The 25790-nt window shown below is 35.3% G+C and overlaps 2 protein-coding genes across 2 annotated transcripts in view; both read right to left on the reverse strand.

Moving 5' to 3' along the window:
* Window positions 1-25790, reverse strand: part of Wdr37 (WD repeat domain 37) — a 199162-nt gene that overhangs the window by 153000 nt on the left and 20372 nt on the right. The gene's annotated exons all lie outside the window — the stretch shown is intronic.
* On the reverse strand, window positions 18251-25740 carry LOC137238241 (uncharacterized). Its single transcript, XM_067763029.1, has 2 exons — window positions 24247-25740; window positions 18251-24142 (listed from the first exon to the last, which is right to left on the reverse strand). Exons 1-2 carry the CDS (start codon window positions 24564-24566, stop codon window positions 23821-23823), a joined length of 642 nt encoding a protein of 213 aa, XP_067619130.1. The 5' UTR covers window positions 24567-25740; the 3' UTR covers window positions 18251-23820.

The following is a 25790-nucleotide window of genomic DNA, read 5'->3' on the forward strand; positions in this document are numbered from 1 at the left end:
GCGGAGGTGGAATTATTTTTTTCCTTCTTTATAAGTGGAGAGTATTTTATGTTATCCACCCCAACTTGAAACTCGATACGTTCTGGCCAATCCTTTATGATGTAGTGGTCGTGACGAGGTCGGCTATCCCATTTGCATAGAAAGCAGGGATGCACCTTAACGTTAAGCTAATCGTTTATCAAAAAATTTCCACCGTTTCCGGTGAAACACTTCTAAATATTATCGATAAAGAAATTATCAAGATAAATTGTATCTCGTTTTTAACCGAAACAAAAACCTTTCGTTAAGGTTAAAAACGTTAACAAAAACGTGATACTTTATATTTGAATTGTGCTGGCAATGCTATAGCCAATGGTGAAGCCGTAAGGTGGTAACAGCGAGCGGACATACACACAAACTCCATGCAATTTGTTTGTGTAATTCGTTGGTGGTAATGTCAAAAATACTCTGAGAAATGTTCGTACTGTCAAAATTTATGAGAAAAGTTGAAAGCAGCTTGGCCAATGCTTTCACCTTTAATGACTACGCCGTCAAAATGGATAATATAGCATTGCCAGCATAGTTTGAAATTAATAATCAACATAAACGATTTGATTTCGTTTTGATATGGCAGAAAACGAAACAAAATCATTTCGTTAATTTGACGTTCTTAACGTTAATAAACGAAACGAAATGACTTTGTTTCGTTTACTAACGTTAATTATTGTAACGAAATGATATCGGTTCGTTGGTTAAGCATGCCTGATAGAAAGCAACAGTATTTTGTGTATCCACTAACAGTTTTTTTTATCTAATAACCCTTCGAAAATCTACCTGCTAACTAACTGATATACGAATACTAACACATATGTACCAGTAGGGTACTTAAGTATTAAATGGATATATTTACTTGAATGCTTATAACTTTTGTATTAGTTCATCGATTTTGTTGAATGAAAGCTTATTTCGTTTTTTTTTTTTTTTGTAAAAAAATAGAGCTTAGAGGGAAATAAAAATCTGCAAAAAAATAAAAAGTTTTCGAGATCCTTCCTCGCAAAGTACAAATTTTTTTATATTTTTCCAAAAAAAAATTAAAAAGTCCGTAATGATTGTTCGTTATCTTTGAATCTGCAGAGCAAAAAGGGTTGTATGCACAGTTTATAGCAAATTTTATGACCATTTAAAAGCTTCAAACCGTTTTGGAATTGCTCAATTCGTTCTTGAGATATATATGATTAAATGGACCCAAGAAAAAAAAAATGGAATTTGTGATCCAGCGTTATTAGTAAAGACTTTTATATGTAACCTAAATGGAAAAACAAATAATTTTAAGACTTTGAAACGAAGTTTATCTTCCATAATTATAATGTCAAATCTTATAAATAAAAATCCCAAATAATTGTTTTGTTGAATTTTCCAACAGGGTGGATAAATACTGTATATTGGAATCGTTCCAATATACATCCCAAATAATCATTTTTGAAGACTAAAACAAAGTAAAAATTTATAAAAATAATTTTGGATGACTTGAAAAAACATTTATTGGGCAAAACTATTTTAAAAGCTTCTTTTTTAATAATTATTGAAGTTTGTGTAATTTTGTGAAACTCAGATAACAAATAATATAAAATAAAATTATCTTTGATTTGAAAGTGAATTTTAAATAAAAAAAAGGATTCAGAATCACGCAACCCTGGTCCAAACATATTACTAGCTCAAACATCGATTTTGCTCTGAAGTCCGTTATATGTAGTCGAGTTAGAGTGTAAACCTTCTAAAATGGCAGGAGATACTTTACTATAGCACCCAGGCAGTGCACTTGTGTTTACGTCTTATGATTTCAAAGAAAAAGTAAAATACTTTTTTGGATGGCGTGTAAAATATTTTTTTTTGTCCACTAGCAAAACGTCAAGTTATATTTTTAATTCCGAGTTAGCTTCTTATTTTGGAAAAAAACGAACAGCCTAGTATCAATATAATCCTACATACATACAAACATTCTAGAAAGCAATTTCTCTTTTAATTACCATCACTTTTATTGAAGCTTAATATGTTTTCAGGGAATCATAAACAGAAATCTTCTAAGAAAATATTTACGTAAAATGGAACTAATAAACTCCTCTTAAATGATTAAAGGCCGTTTTCTCAAGTAAACAGGTTTATCTCTGATAAAAACTTCTTTGTGAACAAACGTTATGTTTTTACGACAGTTAAATTTCAAAGCTCATCGTTGGAGTTTAACCCTTCCATTCCAGCCGCTTAACCTAAGATGAGCAGTAAACTTTTATGTCGTGGAACCAAGTGGCAAGGTTAAAGTTTAATCAACTTTAACTAGAGTTTAAACTAGCACTGAAAAACCTGACCTAAAACTAAATATAATTTTCTTTTCATTAGGCCCGGTTTATCAGTGGTTGGTTAAGCTAAGCTTAAACTCTAGTCAAATTTAAACTCCAGTTAAACTACTGAGCAGTTTTTCAGTCACAGTTTAAGGCCGCATTTGGGGTATGCTGTTTTGTGTGGCAACATTGGTTTTTTTTTATTATCTAGAAATTTGTAGATACGGCAACAGCTGGATTTTGTTTACCCAACAAATATGGAAAAAATTCTCCGGTGAAATATATATCTAGTTCCGGAAGTGATATCTAACATCATTATTTAATTATTCTTAAACCAGATAGTTCTCGAGTTGATATCCATCTTCATTCTCCAGTCAATATCCAACCTTTTGAGAAAGTTTGTAAAATTAAAAGTTTTCCAGTTGATCCCCAACGTCATTAATATTTTCCAATTATTATCCTAATTTCGAGAGATTTTGAGAAATATACAGTTCTCAAATGAATATTCAACCCATTTTTCCAGTTGATATCTTACATTATATATCGAGTTGGGGTGGAGTTGAAAAAAATCTCCAAATGTTGTTGCAAGTTGTTAATTACATTTTTTCAACTTGAGTAATAGCATATTTTGCTCTATAAAAAGTTCCTTCTTTTGCTGAATACGCTATGATTCTCAAGTTGAGCCGATGTTTCGAAACAAATCTTGAGATTTTAGAGGTATGCTAGTTATCAACATGGGCTCTAATGATACTCAAGACCAAATGCTTGTTGGGTATATTCGACTCCATTGCAAACGAACGCAAATAACTGATAGGTTAACTAGAGTTTAACCCTGGCAGATCGGCCGCTTAAGCTTAGCTTAAACTTCAGCTAAAGTAGACCGAAAAACTGCAGAATAAGTTTAAGCGTAGTTTAACTGACAAACTGAGTTGAACTTGTACTGAAAAACCGGGCCTTAGTGTTATTGCAACTAAGTTTGTGAATAGCACAATCTTTATTGAAAGCGAAAAATTTACCCCTTTCAGCAAACTCAACTGTTGATCTGTCGTTGAATGTTGACTTTCTGAGCGCACCATTAACTGTTGTTGATCCCCTCACCGGTTGGGATTTTACATCAAATTTCTGAGTATAATTTTGTTTCTTCACATTCACTCAAGATTCGGCTGTCTGGCAGTTCTTTGACATTTTAAAGTGTTGGTTATAAATGCAAAATTTCCTTCTAATATCATAGTGAAGTCTGGAAAATGATAATGTAATATCATGATCCAAGTAACAGATCTCGCATTAAAGGCAACAACAAAAAGTAAAACTTCTGCTGTAACGTCACTCTTTTGAAGTATATTTGAAATGAAGTAAAATGTAGGACAACGAAAAACTAATTTATATTGATATTTTTTGTATTAGGAAATTTAAATTTAAATTATAAATTTACATATCAAAAAACTTCGATAAAAAGTCCACAAAACTCAAAATTGGCAAAGATTAATGTCCTTTCCTCCACAGTATGTGTCGTCAGTATTGGGCGCCGTCAGTCAATATGATTCACGTATTCAGATCGAAGCTGTGCCAAAGTGACTCTCTGGAGATTCTGTTTCCTCAACTGCATGTTTCGGTTATTGCACTCTGAGAACGAGGTTCGGCGGGCATTTATCGTCATAGGACTTACCGATACTTTCAAGATGACCCTGAGGGCCTTCCTTATGCTCTTTTGGTTCATAAGGCTTCTTGTGTGACGGATTTCTTCGTAGTGCTTGCAGAAGTGACTTCTTACGTCCCTGGGAGGCGGGGCTCTTTCATCAGTTGTCTGTTAGGATGGCCAAGTTTCTGAGCTTTCAACAGAAATTATTTGTTCCTCGTTTCGTTGCTCTCCTTTATGGGGACTATTCCGCCTCTTGTGAGCGCAGTGTTTTGACAGGCCTGCCTCCAGTGTGTTTCTTTTACGCTCGGTGTCCATATTGGAGGCGCGTAGCATACAATCGGCTGGCCAATTGCTTCAAAGGTAGCTACAGCGTTTCTTTGTCTTTGCCGCAAGTGCTGCCATCGAGGAGATATAGGACTTTGCTCTGGCTATGAACTTGAGATACAATTGCGGCTACATGGTCGCCAAAATTTAGGTCATTATCGAAGTCAGACTCCAAAATTTCGGGCGTGGGACAGTTAGAAGCGTAATGCATCGACGTGGATGTCTAATGAAATATTAAAACTAGTGTGGTCCATTTCGTGAATATGGTCGCTGAAGAATTGGCTAAGGAGATAACCGTTAATTTTACAGCATAGCTCATTAATGGCCACGATCTGTTGCCATTATGGTGCAGTCATCGGCGTGGAAAGCAATGGTAATTTGTTCGAGTGGAAAAGGGTGCTGTAATAATTAAACAACTTTGGACGGAACTGTCTTTTTCATAGGAATTTACACATCCCTTTACAAATCACTTCATTTTTTGATACAATACCCGATTTGAAAATAACAATCGCAACGAAAAAATAAATTTTTACGAAATTTAAATTTGCGACCGTTAGAAAACACGTCAAAATTTAAAGAAAAGTGATAATTAAGGAAACCGAAAAACTTCAAAAGCGTTAAATTACAAATACACGGTTGTGGCATTACGGGATCTTTAGTCATTCGTTCATGATGCAATATAATAATTATTCAATTTGGCAGTTGGCTCAACTCGCCGTTCAAAAAAAATGTTTCTATCATTCAACTGATAGAAACAAGTTTTTTAACGTATCAATAAAAATAATCAGCCCGATTCTGTATTTTAGGCCAGTGCAATGAAATTAGCATCCTTAAAATTCAGAAAATGTCAACTATATTCGTGCAGGAATCCGTTTTAACAAAACTTGGTGGCCACGGCAGGGAATTGGCCAAAAGAACGACAAAACACACTTACAATTATGAAAGCACTTCACTCAAAAAAATATAACACTGCGGCAATATATTCTATTGCTTTTTTTTGTACAAAATGGCGTGGATAATAAAATATAAACGTTTTTCAGTGTTTTTTACAAATTTTTTTTAATTTATTTTGTTCCAATGTTCACACATTCCGTACCAACAGCTGATTTCGAAAAATCATTTGCTCTTCCTCTTCTCTTTACGATTCCGTCGTAATGCAGAATACCAAACTTCGATTGAAGCGGAGCGTAGAACGGGAACGTAATCGAAATGCAGAATAGGGGTGAATGTGTTCGTGAAATCGCCCATTGTAAGTTAAAATATCAACAAATCGTATCCTTAGAAGTTAGTGTGTTCCACTACGGGCGCTTACGGTAGTGAGAAGCCTTCCCGATACACCGAAAGCAAAACGATAAATATAGCGGCAATGAAATATTTTATTGCAGTAAAATGTATTCTTTATTTTAAATGAGAGGTCTGGGAACATAACGCAGAAACCCGCATAAAATTCAGCTCAGTTCATTTTGGGTTATGTGTGTACAAACAGAGAAATATACAAACAGAAAAACTGTTTCATTTGGCTTCTGTTCTTCTAATAAGGACGATCTTAAACATTTTTGTCAATTCAATTTTACTATTTTCTGTCAAGATCCTTGTTTCAAGCTCCATGCTATGTGCGGGAAACTATATCATCTTTGATAAAGAATTTTATTCTTTCTTGATATTTGAAAGCACGAAAAGTATACAAATTGTTAATATTACAAAAAGTGTAATGAATGTGGAAATGTTATATTTTCAAACTCCAATTTAAACCAAAATGAAATTCAAATAATAGCAAACATATATATAACGTTTAAATTAAAAAGCATAATGCGTTGTATTATGTCTATGTCAAACATAATTTTAACCCTAAGGTTTTTCATTTTTTTATATTATTATTAATATGCCTAATTAAAATGAGCTATGTAGTATTAAGTTCAGTTTATTAATAATAATTCGCGCCAGAATGCAATTAATAAAAAATACAAATAGGCGATGTGTGCTTTATAAATGTAAAGTAGGTCTTGTGCCTAGTGGCTAATCATCATTAATTTTTTACAGTGCAACTTCTGGGAATGATCTGAATAACGCACTCCGTTAGAGTTAATGTAATAGAATATGGCCAGTATTTAACTGTGGCGGAGAGCAGTCCATTTCGTCCTTAACTAAGCTCACAATAAGCTTGGAATCTTTTTGGAATTTTATTAATATTATAAATGCGAATGTTTGGATGTCTATATACTATATATTTCGAGATAATTTTGGGGATATTTGTGTAAAATTCAGGAATTGGTTCCAGGGCTAGAAAATCCCCATAAATTGCTTATAAACTAAACAGAACTTCAAATCAGGGACGGAAAATAATAATTTTTTTTTTCGGAGTCGAAAAAGTCCTGGTCAAAAAATTGTCCTAGGTCAAAATGTTTGAGTTCCCAGTTATTTCTATAGCAATATCAGGTCGAATCATGCATCCTTTTTATTTTTCGAACTTTTTCCATAAAAGTCCAGATATAAAACTAAAATCTGTATTATTTTTTCAGTCCGATAGAACTAGTTAAACTCGGACTTTTAAAAATAAAAGTCCGGAAATAAAAGTTAAATCCGGACTTTTGTTTTTTTAAGGCCAAAATAAAAGTCTGGTTTGATAACAAAGAAACGGCTTATCCGAATCAAAGAAATTTTATAATTTGATTTTTTTAGTTCGGATAAGCCATTTTTTGTTATCAAGCCGGACTTTTATTTTGGCCTTAAAAAATAAAAGTCCGGATTTAACTTTTATTTCCGGACTTTTATTTTTAAAAGTCCGAGTTTAACTAGTTCTATCGGACTAAGGTAATAAAAATCCGAAAATAATTTTTAATTTGATCCAAATATAATAAAAGTCCAAAATTAATAGTTTTGCAAGGATTTATATTATAAAAGGTATAACAGTTTCCGTCCCTGCTTCAAATACAAAGATTTGTAGAAAACTGACGTGTCCGAAGCTAAAAAAGAAAACTAGGAACAAATTATTTAAATTTTGTTCTTTTCAGCACAAATACTTGAACCCTGTAACTAGAAGAAGACAATTTAATTAAGAACTTATACTTCGTTTTTCCATTTATCAAATCTGCGCTTCCATTTATCAAATCTGCGCTTGAATTGTTTTTCCATTTTGAACTCGTTAGGGCAATTATATTTCTGATCGAAATCTGACGACTAGCATTTTGTAGGGCATACTCATTCTAAGATTCCCATTTGATTTTATGGATAAGAGAAAGTTAACTGACTGCTTGGGTTTAGCTTATAAGTTAGCTTATAACTAGTTGATTTGAGAGTAGGGAAACAAAATTTTACAAGGGAAAAAGGAAACTAGTTCAAATAAACCTCATTTGTCAAGGACTTTCACTTCACACTTCCCATATCGCATTGATGGCGGTAGCACAATATAATTTGATTACTTTGATTTGATTTGTTTCCTGCGCTGAAACCATAATTACATCAGTTATCTTGCCGTGGAGGAAGGATAAAAAATATGTGAAATACTTGTATAAGTATATTATTTTTTGTTTTAATATTAGCATAATCTTAATTAAGACGTTGCAATCAAAGTGTTTTTGGTGCAGTGATTTCACTAGAACATAGTTTTACTCTAAGTTGCTATTTATATATACATATATTAAGTTACATACTACATGGATATATCGTAAATCAAGTTCATACATTTTATTATTTTGATAAAAAATATGATATCATCTCAGAAATCAATACAAATTTTATAAACATTGATTCTTAATACCCAGTGCAATCCTCTTAGGCATTTATACATACATATATACATAATATGTGACCTGGAAGCAGGAAACGACCCTATAGTGCGTTTCTTATAGGAAATTTAACGCTCTTTCCAATGGAACAAACCGCAGTTTTCTATCTTTCTATCTTTTTCACAAATCGCATTTAAAGCCAAATTGGATCACAAATAAGATTTTTTGAAATATTTCGATCCATACGCCACCTATCAGAGATTTTTTTCTTATTATTGCATTGTCATCGGGTTCTGAACTATATTCCAAGTTTCAAGCTTGTAGCTTATCGGAAAGTTACTTAAATTTTAATTACAAAATTCGTTCACAACGGCCGGCCGCTACACAGAGTCAAGCTAAACAACAACTTTAAACGCGTTTTTCTCGAAAACTTGTTTTCGCACAATAGGGTCGTTTCATGATTCCAGGTCACATATTATGTTCTTGTTTTAATTTTGCTATTATTTACATTTTCCCACCTTAATGTAATTAACTTTCTTTTAAGGCTTCTAAACATCAACTAATAATGTTCCAATTTTTTCACATTTTGTTTAAATGAGGAATTTCTATTAGTATTTCTGATAAATTTATAATGCTTAAATGTAGCAGATATCTAACTTTTTTAATTATATTTAATGTTTACAATGTCAACAATTGATTGTTCTTAAAGTTTACCTTAAAGAGCTCAAAATTAATGTAAGTTATTTTGCCTCAAATTGAAAAACAAAATAAATAGTGCTAAAAAAATCTGTTTAGTTTTCTTCGAAGTGAATTTGGTGGTTCGGACGATTGTTTGACGGTAAAAAGGATATGATAATATTGCAAGACTTAAGATTTCTGTAGCGTTATATTTAAGCGTTAAATATTAAACTGTCCCATTACCCATTATTTCTGGTGCTTCTCCCCTCAGTTTTAGATATTCAGTACAATCAGTCAGATACCTAATCAGCACGACAAAGAACTGTTACAACAAACCCAATAGCATAATTTATTTTCGGATTTTTTAGAATTGCTTATTACTGATGGGTCTGGCAGATGTAAACTAGCCCTCGACAGCGAAGTTATTCAAAAGGGTTGTCGATGATTAATCCTAAGTCCAAACACAGGAAATCTTTCTATTGACCTTAAACCTAAGTGTTGGAGTGTTCCTTTCTTGATAATATACCGACAGTCGCATGGAAGACGTGACAGGTTTCATTATTTGTTTAGAAGACTAACACGATTGAAACATCGGAATTTGAAAAGTGCAAGTTTTCATTGGTAACGACAAAACATGGTTGTATTTTCTAGAAACTTTTTTTATTAGAATGCCAAAAACCAAAAAATATTCTATACTATAACAAACAAGTGGGACGAGAGTGTATTCGGCTGTGCCGAACACCTCGAGCTTCATGAATGCGCCGTTCGTATGGAAGCAAATATATAATTAATTTGTACTTTATTTCAGTTACGATTGCCATTTAAGTTCGTGTCCGGTTTTAATTTTGGCGCATTTGCAGAAACCGGCTTGGTTTGAATTCCGCTTCGCCTACGGTTTCAGTTTCGGTTATGGCTTATTTTCTCCTTTCGATCTATGTTTTGATCTGATTTCGACCTCGGTTTTGATCCTGGTTGATTTCCGGTTCCTTAATCAGTTTATTTATTCATTTATTAACATATATTCATCCTGACACAACAATTTTGAAAAAAATTATTTAACAGTGCCAGTCACGTATGATATAATAAGATATTAGCTGTATTTCGTTGCTAACTATTACAATTAAAACACTAGCTAGCGTACCGAATTGCATGGAAAGCAACGATAAAAAGTAATCGAGTTGAGTTGGCTAAGCGGTTTCAGTTGAAATATATTTACGCTTAATAAAAATTAGCAAAATCGGAGAAGGACCACGCCCACTTTTAAAAAAAAAATTTTTTTAAAGTAAAATTTTAACAAAAAATTTAATATCTTTACAGTATATAAGTAAATTATGTCAACATTCAACTCCAGTAATGATATGGTGCAACCAAATACAAAAATAAAAGAAAATTTCAAAATGGGCGTGGCTCCGCCCATTTTCATTTAGTTTGTCTAGAATACTTTTAATGCCATAAGTCGAACAAAAATTTACCAATCCTTCTCAAATTTGGTAGGAGCATAGATTCTATGACGGTAACTGTTCTCTGTGAAAATGGGCGAAATCAGTGGAAGCCACGCCCAGTTTTTATACACAGTCCACCGTCTGTCATTCCGCTCGGCCGTTAACACAATAACTTGAGCAAAAACCGATATATCTTTACTAAACTTAGCCCACGTATTTATCTGAACTCACTTTATCTTGGTATAAAAAAAAGCCGAAATCCGACCATTACCACGGCCACTTTATCGATATCGAAAATTACGAAAAATGAAAAAAATGCCATAATTCTATACCAAACACGAAAAAAGAAATGAAACATGCCAGTTACCATGTTTCATCCCTTGGTTTATTGACGCAAAATATAACTTTGGAAAAAACTTTGTAAAATGGGTGTGACACCTACCATATTAAGTAGAAGAAAATGAAAAAGTTCTACAAGGCGAAATCAACAACCCTTGGAATCTTGGCAGGAATACTGTTAGTGGTATTGCATATATAAATAAATTAGCAGTACCCGACAGATGATTTTCTGGATCACCTGGTCCATATTTTGGTCGATATCGCGAGAACGCCTTCACATATACATTTAAGGGCCACTCGCTTTTAAAACCCTCATTAATACTTTTAATTTGATATCCATATCGTACAAACACATTCTAGAGTCACCCCTGGCCCACCCTAATGGCGATATCTCGAAAAGGCGTCCACCTATAGACCTAATGCCCACTCCCTCTTAAAATGCTCAGTAACACCTTTCGTTTGTAACCCATATCGTAAAAACATTCTAGAGTCACCCCTGGCCCACCCTAATGGCGATATCTCGAAAAGGCGTCCACCTATAGACCTAATGTCCACTCCCTCTTAAAATGCTCAGTAAAACCTTTCGTTTGATACCCATATCGTACAAACATTCTAGAGTCACCCCTGGCCCACCCTAATGGCGATATCTCGAAAAGGCGTCCACCTATAGACCTAATGCCCACTCCCTCTTAAAATGCTCAGTAACACCTTTCGTTTGATACCCATATCGTACAAACATTCTAGAGTCACCCCTGGCCCACCCTAATGGCGATATCTCGAAAAGGCGTCCACCTATATACCTAATGCCCACTCCCTCTTAAAATGCTCAGTAACACCTTTCGTTTGATACCCATATCGTACAAACATTCTAGAGTTACCCTTGGTCCACCTTTATGGCGATATCTCGAAAAGGCGTCCACCTATAGAACTAAGGATTACTCCCTTTTAAAATACTCATTACCACCTTTCATTTGATACCCATATCGTACAAACACATTCTAGAGTCACCCTGGCCCACCCTAATGACGATATCTCGAAAAGACGTCCACCTATAGACCTAATGCCCACTCCCTCTTAAAATGCTCAGTAACACCTTTCGTTTGATACCCATATCGTACAAACATTCTAGAGTCACCCCTGGCCCACCCTAATGGCGATATCTCGAAAAGGCGTCCACCTATAGACCTAATGCCCACTCCCTCTTAAAATGATCAGTAACACCATTCGTTTGATACCCATATCGTACAAACATTCTAGAGTCACCCTTGGTCCACCTTTATGGTGATATCTCGAAAACGCGTCCACCTATAGAATTAAGGATTACTCCCTTTTAAAATACTCATTACCACCTTTCATTTGATACCCATATCGTACAAACACATTCTGGAGTCACCCCTGGCCCACCCTAATGGCGATATCTCGAAAAGGCGTCCACCTATGGACCTAATGCCCACTCCCTCTTAAAATGCTCAGTAACACCTTTCGTTTGATACCCATATCGTACAAACATTCTAGAGTCACCCCTGGCCCACCCTAATGGCGATATCTCGAAAAGGCGTCCACCTATAGACCTAATGCCCACTCCCTCTTAAAATGCTCAGTAACACCTTTTGTTTGATACCCATACCGTACAAACATTCTAGAGTCACCCTTGGTCCACCTTTATGGCGATATCTCGAAAAGGCGTCCACCTATAGAACTAAGGATTACTCTCTTTTAAAATACTCATTACCATCTTTCATTTGATACCCATATCATACACACCTACCATATTAAGTAGAAGAAAATGAAAAAGTTCTACAAGGCGAAATCAACAGCCCTTGGAATCTTGGCAGGAATACTGTTAGTGGTATTGCATATATAAATAAATTAGCAGTACCCGACAGATGATTTTCTGGATCACCTGGTCCATATTTTGGTCGATATCGCGAGAACGCCTTCACATATACATTTAAGGGCCACTCGCTTTTAAAACCCTCATTAATACTTTTAATTTGATATCCATATCGTACAAACACATTCTAGAGTCACCCCTGGCCCACCCTAATGGCGATATCTCGAAAAGGCGTCCACCTATAGACCTAATGCCCACTCCCTCTTAAAATGCTCAGTAACACCTTTCGTTTGTAACCCATATCGTAAAAACATTCTAGAGTCACCCCTGGCCCACCCTAATGGCGATATCTCGAAAAGGCGTCCACCTATAGACCTAATGTCCACTCCCTCTTAAAATGCTCAGTAAAACCTTTCGTTTGATACCCATATCGTACAAACATTCTAGAGTCACCCCTGGCCCACCCTAATGGCGATATCTCGAAAAGGCGTCCACCTATAGACCTAATGCCCACTCCCTCTTAAAATGCTCAGTAACACCTTTCGTTTGATACCCATATCGTACAAACATTCTAGAGTCACCCCTGGCCCACCCTAATGGCGATATCTCGAAAAGGCGTCCACCTGTATACCTAATGCCCACTCCCTCTTAAAATGCTCAGTAACACCTTTCGTTTGATACCCATATCGTACAAACATTCTAGAGTCACCCTTGGTCCACCTTTATGGCGATATCTCGAAAAGGCGTCCACCTATAGAACTAAGGATTACTCCCTTTTAAAATACTCATTACCACCTTTCATTTGATACCCATATCGTACAAACACATTCTAGAGTCACCCTGGCCCACCCTAATGACGATATCTCGAAAAGACGTCCACCTATAGACCTAATGTCCACTCCCTCTTAAAATGCTCAGTAACACCTTTCGTTTGATACCCATATCGTACAAACATTCTAGAGTCACCCCTGGCCCACCCTAATGGCGATATCTCGAAAAGGCGTCCACCTATAGACCTAATGCCCACTCCCTCTTAAAATGATCAGTAACACCATTCGTTTGATACCCATATCGTACAAACATTCTAGAGTCACCCTTGGTCCACCTTTATGGTGATATCTCGAAAACGCGTCCACCTATAGAACTAAGGATTACTCCCTTTTAAAATACTCATTACCACCTTTCATTTGATACCCATATCGTACAAACACATTCTGGAGTCACCCCTGGCCCACCCTAATGCCGATATCTCGAAAAGGCGTCCACCTATAGACCTAATGCCCACTCCCTCTTAAAATGCTCAGTAACACCTTTCGTTTGATACCCATATCGTACAAACATTCTAGAGTCACCCCTGGCCCACCCTAATGGCGATATCTCGAAAAGGCGTCCACCTATAGACCTAATGCCCACTCCCTCTTAAAATGCTCAGTAACACCTTTTGTTTGATACCCATACCGTACAAACATTCTAGAGTCACCCTTGGTCCACCTTTATGGCGATATCTCGAAAAGGCGTCCACCTATAGAACTAAGGATTACTCTCTTTTAAAATACTCATTACCATCTTTCATTTGATACCCATATCATACAAACACATTCTAGAGTCACCCCTGGCCCACCCTAATGGCGACATTTCGAAAAGGCGACCACCTATAGACCAAATGCCCACTCCCTCTTAAAATGCTCAGTAACACCTTTCATTTGATTCCCATATCGTACAACTAGAGACACCCCTGGTCCAGCTTTATGGCGATATCTCGAAACGGCGTCCACCTAGGGAACTAAGGATCACTCCTTTTCAAAATACTCATTAACAGCTTTCATTTGATACCCATATCGTACAAACATATTCTAGAGTCACCCCTGGTCCACCTTTATGGCGATTTCTCAAAAAGGCGTTCACCTATAGAACTAAAGCCCATTCCCTTTTAAAATACTCATTATCACCTTTCATTTGATACCCATATCGTACAAACACATTCTATAGTCAGCCCTGGTCCACCTTTATGGCGATATCCCTAAATGGCGTCCATCCATAGAACTATGGCCTACTCTCTCTTAAAATACTCTTTAATACCTTCCATTTGATACACATGTCATACAACCACATTCCAGGGTTACCCTAGGTTCATTTTTCTACATGGTGATTTTCCTTTTTTTGTCTCCATAGCTCTCAACTGAGTATGTAATGTTCGGTTACACCCGAACTTAGCCTTCCTTACTTGTTCTTTTTAATTTTTTCCTTTCCTTTCGGAATCGACCTGCCATTATCATCCCAATGATACCTAGCTGGGAACTGCCGCAGAACTATGGCAATAAGAGGCAGTACTACTTCTCAGTCTATCCCCACGCAGTACTTTCAACTTACCTTTTTAACTTTGTGATATAGTATCAAGTGAAAATTGTCCGCACTGCAAAACTTTAGAATCCGTTATTAACTGTCTCAGTTTTAGGTGGTTTTGAGAAAGAAAAGCGCTGCCTTTGATTAAAAAATTTCAGTACATAGCGCTGATGAGAACAAGTTTGGATGTCCACTGTCTCCCTACATCCGATTCGCACCAGTTTGAGTATTCATGAAACCTGTGATGCGGAACGAGCACTTTGCGTGACTGTCCCCATTTTTTCTGCATGAAATTATATTGCTTTTTCTTCCTCTTGTCTTTCATTTTTTTACATTTTCTTGTTCTCCTTAACTCGTTCTTTGATTTCTCTTTTATGATTTCTTTCATTTCCATTAATTGATTCGGTGTGTAATGGCGCTCAAGCATTTATAATAATTATTGTTTTACCGAAATTTCTAGATATTGACCTAAATATGAGCTTAGATAAAATACACCTTCTGCGGTATGGGTAACGAAATTATCGGCAAAATGTGTTAGTTCAATGTGACATGTTGAGTATCTGATGCATGATTAAAATCATGTATTTTGTGTTATTGATGTAGCGGAAAACAGAGGTTTAGGGGAGTGTTAAGGCAGATTTTCACAAACGCTTTGGTCGCGTTGCTTCTTTTTGACATTTCTACATCGCCATAAGATAACAATGCTGGGGTTAAGGGGTTAGAATATACCCGCGGTAGGTATGCCTGTCGTAAGAGGTGACTAAAATACCGGATTCAAGGGGTTTGTGTAGCGCAGCCCTTTCAGGCTGCCAGCGCAATACATAGCTTCTCCAAACAAAATTGTCAACCTCACCTATCCGTGGCGAGTCCTGTTTCATTAACAGCCGATGCTCTGGCGATCCCGAACTCCTCATGGATCTAGGGGGTGGGAAAGCGGGATGGCCTAGAAGGTCGCATGTGGTCATAACAAATCGTTCCCGAGATGGTCGGGCTTGGTACCGGAACGTACCGGATCGGCATCCGGCAAAGGACTATCAACTCGATAACACTGCCAAAGGCCTTCGGGGAGTGTCCTTATCGCTACAACAACATAATGCTGCCTTTACAATGTTATGAAAGATGAAAGGAAAACAAGAGATTGAAAGTGAGGGATGAACGGGGTTATACACGTAGATGGATCCTGGAGTTGTAAGATATTAACTCTCAAATGAGACGTGTAACATTTTTCATGGCAAAAAAGGTACAAAATGACGAATATTACCATCTCTAAGGTTAGTAAATAAAGGCACAGCAACATTTAAGCAAGCTACGTAAACACATTAATCATCATGTACACACATACATGCAAGCAGCAGAGAGATACTCACAAACGCATGTCATTATCATGAAACACTGAAAACAAAAATCTCAAATGTTGGAGAAAAACATTGATTCTCAGTTTGATATTCAACATTATTTATCATTTGAAACAAAATATTTTCTCGACTTTTCCTCAAACGTCGATCTTCATCTTGAGAATAATTTGAGACATACTTGAAATTTTTTTTCTCTCAAATGTTTGAGAAAACATTAATTCTCAGTTTGATATTCAGCATTATTAATCATTTGAAGCTAAATATTCTTCCAACTTTTTCTCAAATGTTGTTCTTCAACTTGAGAATGGTTTGAGATATACTTGCATTTCGTTCCATTCTGGTTGAAAACCATCGATATCGTGGAATATTTTCGTTAATAATAATGTGAATACTTTTTGCGCCAATGTGTCTAAATTTTAAAGTACATAATAAGTGTTCATGAAACCCAAAAATAAAATAAAACAGTACAGCATGCTTATTTAACATCACTGCTATAGAAAAGGACTGATTCTCAAATGTATATCAAACTGAGAATTGACAAAAATGTTTATTGTAGTAGCTGCACCTACTACTTCGCTCACATACACACACGCATATGGTTACACACTACAACAACTCGCGCGTATGGCTGATGACCAGGTAGAGGATTCTAGAAGAAGAAACGTCTAGACCATTGTAAACTTTACCAAGTAGCGCTACTAACAGCTGATCGCCCAAAATTAGCACACACACACAAACATCACTATGGCCATATTAGGGAAATATTTAGGGAAATTCAAGTTAAATTTTTAAACAGACATAAAATGGTATAATTTTGGAATATATAGCATCTAGGACACCTTAATTGCAGTAATTGAAAAAAATGTTTGCTTATACTCAAGTATTTAATTATTTTTTCTAAATTTATCTTTAATATTGACACAATGATTGAAGGTATATTAATCCAATGCAACTCTGCTCTTCCTACTGTTCTTCATTCCACTCCATTCGAGTGCCTTCTTTCACTGAATTCGAGTGCCTACCACTCTATTCGCAACATAACCTCAATTTAAGCTGCCAAACTATATAGTAAACCAGAGCCGGCCACACAAATACTAAAACAATTGCATAAGTGTGTGTAAAAATTGAGTGACAACTCCCCACAGTGTGCTAAAAGAAAATGAAGACTGTGAAGTTCGAAATTAAAAACGACTCTGGTTATTTAATTTCAAGCTAATCCTAACAATATTTACTTATATTCATATAACTAAGAACATGGAGGTCGAGCTAGCCAGATAAAAATTTTTATAAAAGAAGGTATGGTGTTTCTTCAATGCAAAATTTACTTAAAAAATCACTCTTTCATTAAGAAAGAACTACAAAACAAAGTAAATGTAAAGTTAGAAATATATATTTTCAAAACAAAGTTATTCAATAAAAAAAATGTATAAAAATTAATAAAACTAAGTAGAACGTATAATAAGTTACTTATATTAAATTGTCAATATTTATTAATAATTAATTATTATTAATTATTAATATTTAAATTGTCAATATTAATATGTATGTTCAAAGGAACTTAATAATACTAGCTAAAACGTATTAAAAGTCACTTTAACATTGCAGCATATTGTTTTTATTATGTGCCCAAAAAGTACCATGGACGTTTCCTTTTGCATTCACTGTTGATTTTAGTGAGTGACAAGCGAAAACAAACGATCGTGATCGCACATCGTTAGTGTCTGTGTGAAAATACGAACTCAAATTGCACAATGTGCAACTTTTGGCCGGCTCTGTAGTAAACAATGGTCTAGACATTTGGGCAGAGAGTATAAAAGCAGCTGAAGCTGAGTAGTCCGGAAGCAGTTATATTTAAGCACGCTATTGGTTCCGAAGTATGTGTTATTGTGAAGTATTTTCAAAGTAGTCTAATAAAGACCATTTTGTATTATTGAATATTGGAGTTATTTATTCAACAATTTAGCGATACGAACGTTAGTAGAAGGTTGGAAATAGGCGGAAATTCACTAAATTCGTTACAGTATTTAAGTCAGTTGAACATGGTCTCATTTCCCATTTCGATAGATAGATTTCGATGGGTGTGTATTAGGGTGGAGTGATACCCTATGGATTTTTTTTGTTTTTTTTTTTTTTTGTAATGGTCTAGCAATGAAAAGTTTTCTTTATAAGAGTTAACCAAAACCACCAAATATTATTTTCGTAGGATGGCGTTTTGAGGTGCCCCAGCCCCAAGAAGTTGAGCGAAATAATCTCAGATTTCTTTTATTTCTTTTTTAATATACATAACTTTAGTAAAATTACATATTATAACTAAAAACGACAAATTTTAAATGGTGTTTAACAGTTTTTTGTTGATAATAGTATGTTTCTAATCAAGTGTATAAGTAAACGTTTTACTGGCACATACTAGGCCATGAAAATTAGTAGGCTTTGAAATCAATGAGCACAATGACAAAAAAAATAAAAAAAAAAATAAATTTTTTACCTACCTTTTTCAAATTTTAGTTGCGTTGGGGCACCTCTAAACATACGATGAGTGAAATAATAATTTTCAACCTTATTTCTGGTCTAGAAAGGCAACTTTCTGGAGGTCAGCCAAAAGCGATTTCGAAAAAAAATAAATTCACTCCACCCTAGTGTGTATATGTATATTATAATTATTGAAAAGTAGGAGATGCTACTTCTAGAATAAACTAAAAATCGTAATCAGTCATGTTCCAGCTTTCGAAATCTAAACAATCTCATGAATAACTGGAACAAGCTCTGACCTACTTTTGTCCACCCAAACGCAAAGACACGCACAGAAAAGAGTTACACAAGATTATTTTTAAAGTAAAAAAAAAAAAATTTTAATAAAAAATCTCCAGCACTGAAAGATAAATGTAAAAGAAAAGTTAAACAAAATCCATATTTTCGATATACTTAAGAGAAAGTGCATACAATAAAATCAGAAAATTTATTAATTTAAAAAATTTAATTAGAAGGCGCGACAAGAAAAAATTAAGAAGTTATTAAATAAATAAAAATATATAATCTTATGTAAGTAAAAAATTGTAAGAGAGTAGAAAATCGTGAGAATGAAGAAGTTGCGATGCTAATTTCATGTTTGATTGAAAACCTGTAGTATGTAATTAAATTTCAAATAAAATTTTATCAAAGTGTAACTGGGCACTTTTGATTTCTTTTTGAACTAAACTACGTAAGTACCTGGAGATGCCAGCCGAATGTCGGAGGTCATTGCTGAATAAAAAAATTGCTCTGAGTATGGAGCCTTTTAGTGTTTTTTCGTAAAATTTTAGTGTGATATTTATTTTTCTATTTAGCCAAGCTCTCCCACAACCCGAACTTGAAGTTTCCCGTAAACGATTTTTAAATAATGTTTGCCCCTTTTTCGTGCTTAAAAATTTCGCTGTATCCCCACAGATCAGAAAGTTAATGCTGTGCCGCCAAACGTGCCGGAGCCTTGACCTCGCGAGCTCATGACACGAGCACAGAACGTGCAATGGCCTGTACTTTGGTACTTTTTATTCCTCCAAAACGGGTTGAGATCTGAGCTCTCCTTTGCCAACTCATCAGGCTATACATTATATAAACGGTCGGCAAAAAAAGACCTTAAAGGAAAACTTATACATATCCGTGTAAACGAAATTTAGAAACAAGTTCAGCAAAACCGTTGATTGCAACACTTTCAAAATAAACCTTTTTTTTTTTATTTAATTCATGACTATATTTCTTGTGAAAAATATTGCATATACTAATCGAATCACTATTTTAACAGCTTTCTTTAAAATTATAAAAGTTTTGAAAGAGTGTCGCACTAATCCTTATAACTGTGACCCCAATATAAATTCATCTTGAGCGAATGCTCTAAAACTCTTGCGTACGCTCCAGGATATATATGTGGAGTATGTACTGTTTGAGACTATTGCCCAAATGGCGACGGCAGCTTAAATATGCTTCCTCCGGTATTTCCGATTCTTCTTGTATCGACTGTATGTTTTTGTTGTTGTAGCGATCAGGTTACTCCCCGAAGGCTTTGGGGAGTGTTATCGATTTGATGGTCCTTTGCCGGATACAGATCCGGTACGCTCCGGTAACACAGCACCATTAAGGTGCTAGCCCGACCTTCTCGGGAACGATTTATATGGCCACATTAAACCTTCAGGCCGTCCCTCCCTCCCCACGCAAGGCCACTGCTACAACAACAACAACAAAGTATCTTTGAAGCAGATTTTTGAAAGTGGCTAAAAAACCGCTTTTAGAAAATTGTATCTCTTGGAAATTTTTACACATACAAATTTTCGTAAAAATAAGTAATATGCTATTTTCAATAAAACCGGTTCGAATACAATATCGACAGGCTTATATAGGGATTCAAGGGGTTGTGTAGCGCAATCCCCTCAAGGGGTTGCCAGCGCAATATATAGCTTCTCCAACCCAATTGTGAACTTCACCTACCCGTGGCGAATCCTGTTTCATTAACAAACGAGGCTCCAGTGATCCCAAGCTCGTCACGGAACTAGGGGTGGGGAGGGAGGGATGGCCTGAAGGTTTAAAGTGGTAATATAAATCGTTCCCGAGATGGTCGGGCTGGTACCTTAATGGTGCTTTGTTATCGGAGTGTACCGGATCTATATCCGGCAACGGACCATCAACATCGGTAACACTCCGCAAAGCCTCGGCGAGTGTCTTTATCGTTAATACAACAACCGGCTTATATAAGGCGAAGTCTTGACGCACAGCATCTTTTAATAACTACGATTTAAAATCTATAGAGAGAACATGGTCTCATTTCCCATTTCGATAGATAGATTTCGATGGGTGTGTATTAGGGTGGAGTGATACCCTATGGATTTTTTTTGTTTTTTTTTTTTTGTAATGGTCTAGCAATGAAAAGTTTTCTTTATAAGAGTTAACCAAAACCACCAAATATTATTTTCGTAGGATGGCGTTTTGAGGTGCCCCAGCCCCAAGAAGTTGAGCGAAATAATCTCAGATTTCTTTTATTTCTTTTTTAATATACATAACTTTAGTAAAATTACATATTATAACTAAAAACGACAAATTTTAAATGGTGTTTAACAGTTTTTTGTTGATAATAGTATGTTTCTAATCAAGTGTATAAGTAAACGTTTTACTGGCACATACTAGGCCATGAAAATTAGTAGGCTTTGAAATCAATGAGCACAATGACAAAAAAAATAAAAAAAAAAATAAATTTTTTACCTACCTTTTTCAAATTTTAGTTGCGTTGGGGCACCTCTAAACATACGATGAGTGAAATAATAATTTTCAACCTTATTTCTGGTCTAGAAAGGCAACTTTCTGGAGGTCAGCCAAAAGCGATTTCGAAAAAAAATAAATTCACTCCACCCTAGTGTGTATATGTATATTATAATTATTGAAAAGTAGGAGATGCTACTTCTAGAATAAACTAAAAATCGTAATCAGTCATGTTCCAGCTTTCGAAATCTAAACAATCTCATGAATAACTGGAACAAGCTCTGACCTACTTTTGTCCACCCAAACGCAAAGACACGCACAGAAAAGAGTTACACAAGATTATTTTTAAAGTAAAAAAAAAAAAATTTTAATAAAAAATCTCCAGCACTGAAAGATAAATGTAAAAGAAAAGTTAAACAAAATCCATATTTTCGATATACTTAAGAGAAAGTGCATACAATAAAATCAGAAAATTTATTAATTTAAAAAATTTAATTAGAAGCGCGACAAGAAAAAATTAAGAAGTTATTAAATAAATAAAAATATATAATCTTATGTAAGTAAAAAATTGTAAGAGAGTAGAAAATCGTGAGAATGAAGAAGTTGCGATGCTAATTTCATGTTTGATTGAAAACCTGTAGTATGTAATTAAATTTCAAATAAAATTTTATCAAAGTGTAACTGGGCACTTTTGATTTCTTTTTGAACTAAACTACGTAAGTACCTGGAGATGCCAGCCGAATGTCGGAGGTCATTGCTGAATAAAAAAATTGCTCTGAGTATGGAGCCTTTTAGTGTTTTTTCGTAAAATTTTAGTGTGATATTTATTTTTCTATTTAGCCAAGTTCTCCCACAACCCGAACTTGAAGTTTCCCGTAAACGATTTTTAAATAATGTTTGCCCCTTTTTCGTGCTTAAAAATTTCGCTGTATCCCCACAGATCAGAAAGTTAATGCTGTGCCGCCAAACGTGCCGGAGCCTTGACCTCGCGAGCTCATGACACGAGCACAGAACGTGCAATGGCCTGTACTTTGGTACTTTTTATTCCTCCAAAACGGGTTGAGATCTGAGCTCTCCTTTGCCAACTCATCAGGCTATACATTATATAAACGGTCGGCAAAAAAAGACCTTAAAGGAAAACTTATACATATCCGTGTAAACGAAATTTAGAAACAAGTTCAGCAAAACCGTTGATTGCAACACTTTCAAAATAAACCTTTTTTTTTTTATTTAATTCATGACTATATTTCTTGTGAAAAATATTGCATATACTAATCGAATCACTATTTTAACAGCTTTCTTTAAAATTATAAAAGTTTTGAAAGAGTGTCGCACTAATCCTTATAACTGTGACCCCAATATAAATTCATCTTGAGCGAATGCTCTAAAACTCTTGCGTACGCTCCAGGATATATATGTGGAGTATGTACTGTTTGAGACTATTGCCCAAATGGCGACGGCAGCTTAAATATGCTTCCTCCGGTATTTCCGATTCTTCTTGTATCGACTGTATGTTTTTGTTGTTGTAGCGATCAGGTTACTCCCCGAAGGCTTTGGGGAGTGTTATCGATTTGATGGTCCTTTGCCGGATACAGATCCGGTACGCTCCGGTAACACAGCACCATTAAGGTGCTAGCCCGACCTTCTCGGGAACGATTTATATGGCCACATTAAACCTTCAGGCCGTCCCTCCCTCCCCACGCAAGGCCACTGCTACAACAACAACAACAAAGTATCTTTGAAGCAGATTTTTGAAAGTGGCTAAAAAACCGCTTTTAGAAAATTGTATCTCTTGGAAATTTTTACACATACAAATTTTCGTAAAAATAAGTAATATGCTATTTTCAATAAAACCGGTTCGAATACAATATCGACAGGCTTATATAGGGATTCAAGGGGTTGTGTAGCGCAATCCCCTCAAGGGGTTGCCAGCGCAATATATAGCTTCTCCAACCCAATTGTGAACTTCACCTACCCGTGGCGAATCCTGTTTCATTAACAAACGAGGCTCCAGTGATCCCAAGCTCGTCACGGAACTAGGGGTGGGGAGGGAGGGATGGCCTGAAGGTTTAAAGTGGTAATATAAATCGTTCCCGAGATGGTCGGGCTGGTACCTTAATGGTGCTTTGTTATCGGAGTGTACCGGATCTATATCCGGCAACGGACCATCAACATCGGTAACACTCCGCAAAGCCTCGGCGAGTGTCTTTATCGTTAATACAACAACCGGCTTATATAAGGCGAAGTCTTGACGCACAGCATCTTTTAATAACTACGATTTAAAATCTATAGAGAATCTAACTAATATAGTTTTTTCTTTAATAATTTCACTCTCATTATCCTAACTAACTACAAATATATGTACATACATGTGCCGAAAATCGCCATACATATTTATGAGGTACTTGTGCAATTCGCAAGTGTCGTGTTCATGTAAAATTTTAAAATTTTCCATGGTTTGCAATAAAAATTTTGTTTGAAGCATAGCACATACGACGTATAGAAGACCTTGTGAGTTGCCTATTTCTTGGATTTGTCTACTAATGTATACGAAATTATAACCAAAAATTTAACAACTGGCTTGTTTCATGTCACTAATTAACTTATAATAATGCGCATCGATTTGTACAACTAATGGTCAGCCATTCGTCACTACCGTCACAGCAATCACATATGCCATCGTTAACACGACTACTTGGCACAAAAAAATCGACGCCACGGCCGGTAATGTGCCGCTTCTGATATTTGCAGTAAAATCGTCCATTAGAGCAGGCGTTCGTACTTGGCTCATCACTACCATCGGAGAGGCAATCGCAATATTCATCATTGACACGCTCAAAACTTACTTCATGACTACCATCCAAACAACGGAAGTTGCCATTGAAATTGGGTTTATACGAATCATAATCGAATAGACGAATTCCACTGCAAATAAATGTAAATAAATAAAAAATAAATGTGTAAAGACAAAATACATCGAATTGTATCCAACTAAAACATTCAATTGGAAAAAGCAAAATTGTATGTACCGTATAATTTTAATGGATTCGTCAACGGGATTGGCAAGTGCTTTAACTGCACTTTCCTCGCCGCCTCCTCCGCCGTCATAACCATCAGTCTGTTTACTTCCCAAGGATTGTAGAATTTCCTTATGTTTTTTTCGAATTCCATTCACCGTTTCTTCTAAACTCCATGGTGTACTAGCATTTGGGAGCTGATTTATGGAAAATGCTTGATAAATAATAAACACTATACCTAATAAAAATACGCCTAATAGGAGCATTTTAGACTTTTGTTTATAAAATGGTTTATAATATATATTCTCCCGTTTGACCCAAGTCTTTCGCATTGTGATGCTTTGGTTATATTTTTTGTATCACGATTTGCGTAGAAAGGATAATTTTTACCACTTTAAGGGACGAAAGAATAATGTTTTTTTTTTTTTTTTTTTTTTTTGGGATTTGATTGCATGGAGGAGGACCTTCTTATATTTGAAAGTCCCAGTTCCAGGTTATTGTCCAATGCATAAAATGATTAATTTCTGGATTAACTTTCCATAGTATGTAAGTAATTTAGGCTCCACTAATACACAATGGTAATACCAACTGGCCAGAACCATGTGTAGTAGCTTGCTATTTGTATTTAATTATGTGCTTTGTTAACTGGTTTTTTCATGGCACCACGCCAGGTTATTTTCAAATTATAGTTATATGTATGTTTGATTATTTATAAAATTTGTGTTTATGTCCAATTTAATTTGGTAAAGGTCTTTAATTTGTTGATATTTTCCAAATCTTCATATCACAATAGTTTCAATTTTTGTTAATTTTCAGTTTGAGTTGGTATTTTTGTCCACTTTCTTTGTTTAAATATCACTTTTTGGTTGTATGATTCAAATCCAATTTGTCTAATCCGGTAAGTTTTATCTCGATTCCACCAGTCCATTCCATTGTTGTTTTTGTCCAATTTTGGTAATTATTTTTCGTTTATTTAATTTGTGTATTTTGTAAGTTTTAATTTAATATATACAGATTCCCCAGTCCATTCCATTGTTGTTTTTGTCCAATTTTGGTAATTTTCGTCTTTTCCGTTATTATATTTTATATTTATTCAGGTTATGTGTACATGACTGTACATTTTAGTTACTCCGTTAAATTGTCCCGTTTATTTCCGAGAATTTTATTTCCATTTGTATGTATGTAAAAACATTAATTTTCAGTGGCTTGTTGCCAAGTGTCTTCAATGATTTTCCCGTTACGACAGTTTTACGTAAATCGAGTTGGTATTATGTGGCCCACGCCAGGTTATCAATTTCATTTGTTATTTATATGCACAATTTGCATATTTTTACAATACAGCGCACAATTTGTAAGTATTTTTAATTAATATTGTCTTTTCGACTCCCGCACTATCCGCCATTTTATTCTCAAACCGCGTGAGTAAAGCCCCTTGATAGCACGCGGTTGAGTTGTGGGGAAAACCGAACTTGACGCGACGACGTCAGAAAACGAAGTGGAATAATGTTTTTGTGAAAATTTACAAATGATGTGTCAGGAATAAATTATTTTTGTTT

Source organism: Eurosta solidaginis, chromosome 1 (genome assembly GCF_040869045.1).
Source record: "Eurosta solidaginis isolate ZX-2024a chromosome 1, ASM4086904v1, whole genome shotgun sequence".
Taxonomy (NCBI): domain Eukaryota; kingdom Metazoa; phylum Arthropoda; class Insecta; order Diptera; family Tephritidae; genus Eurosta; species Eurosta solidaginis.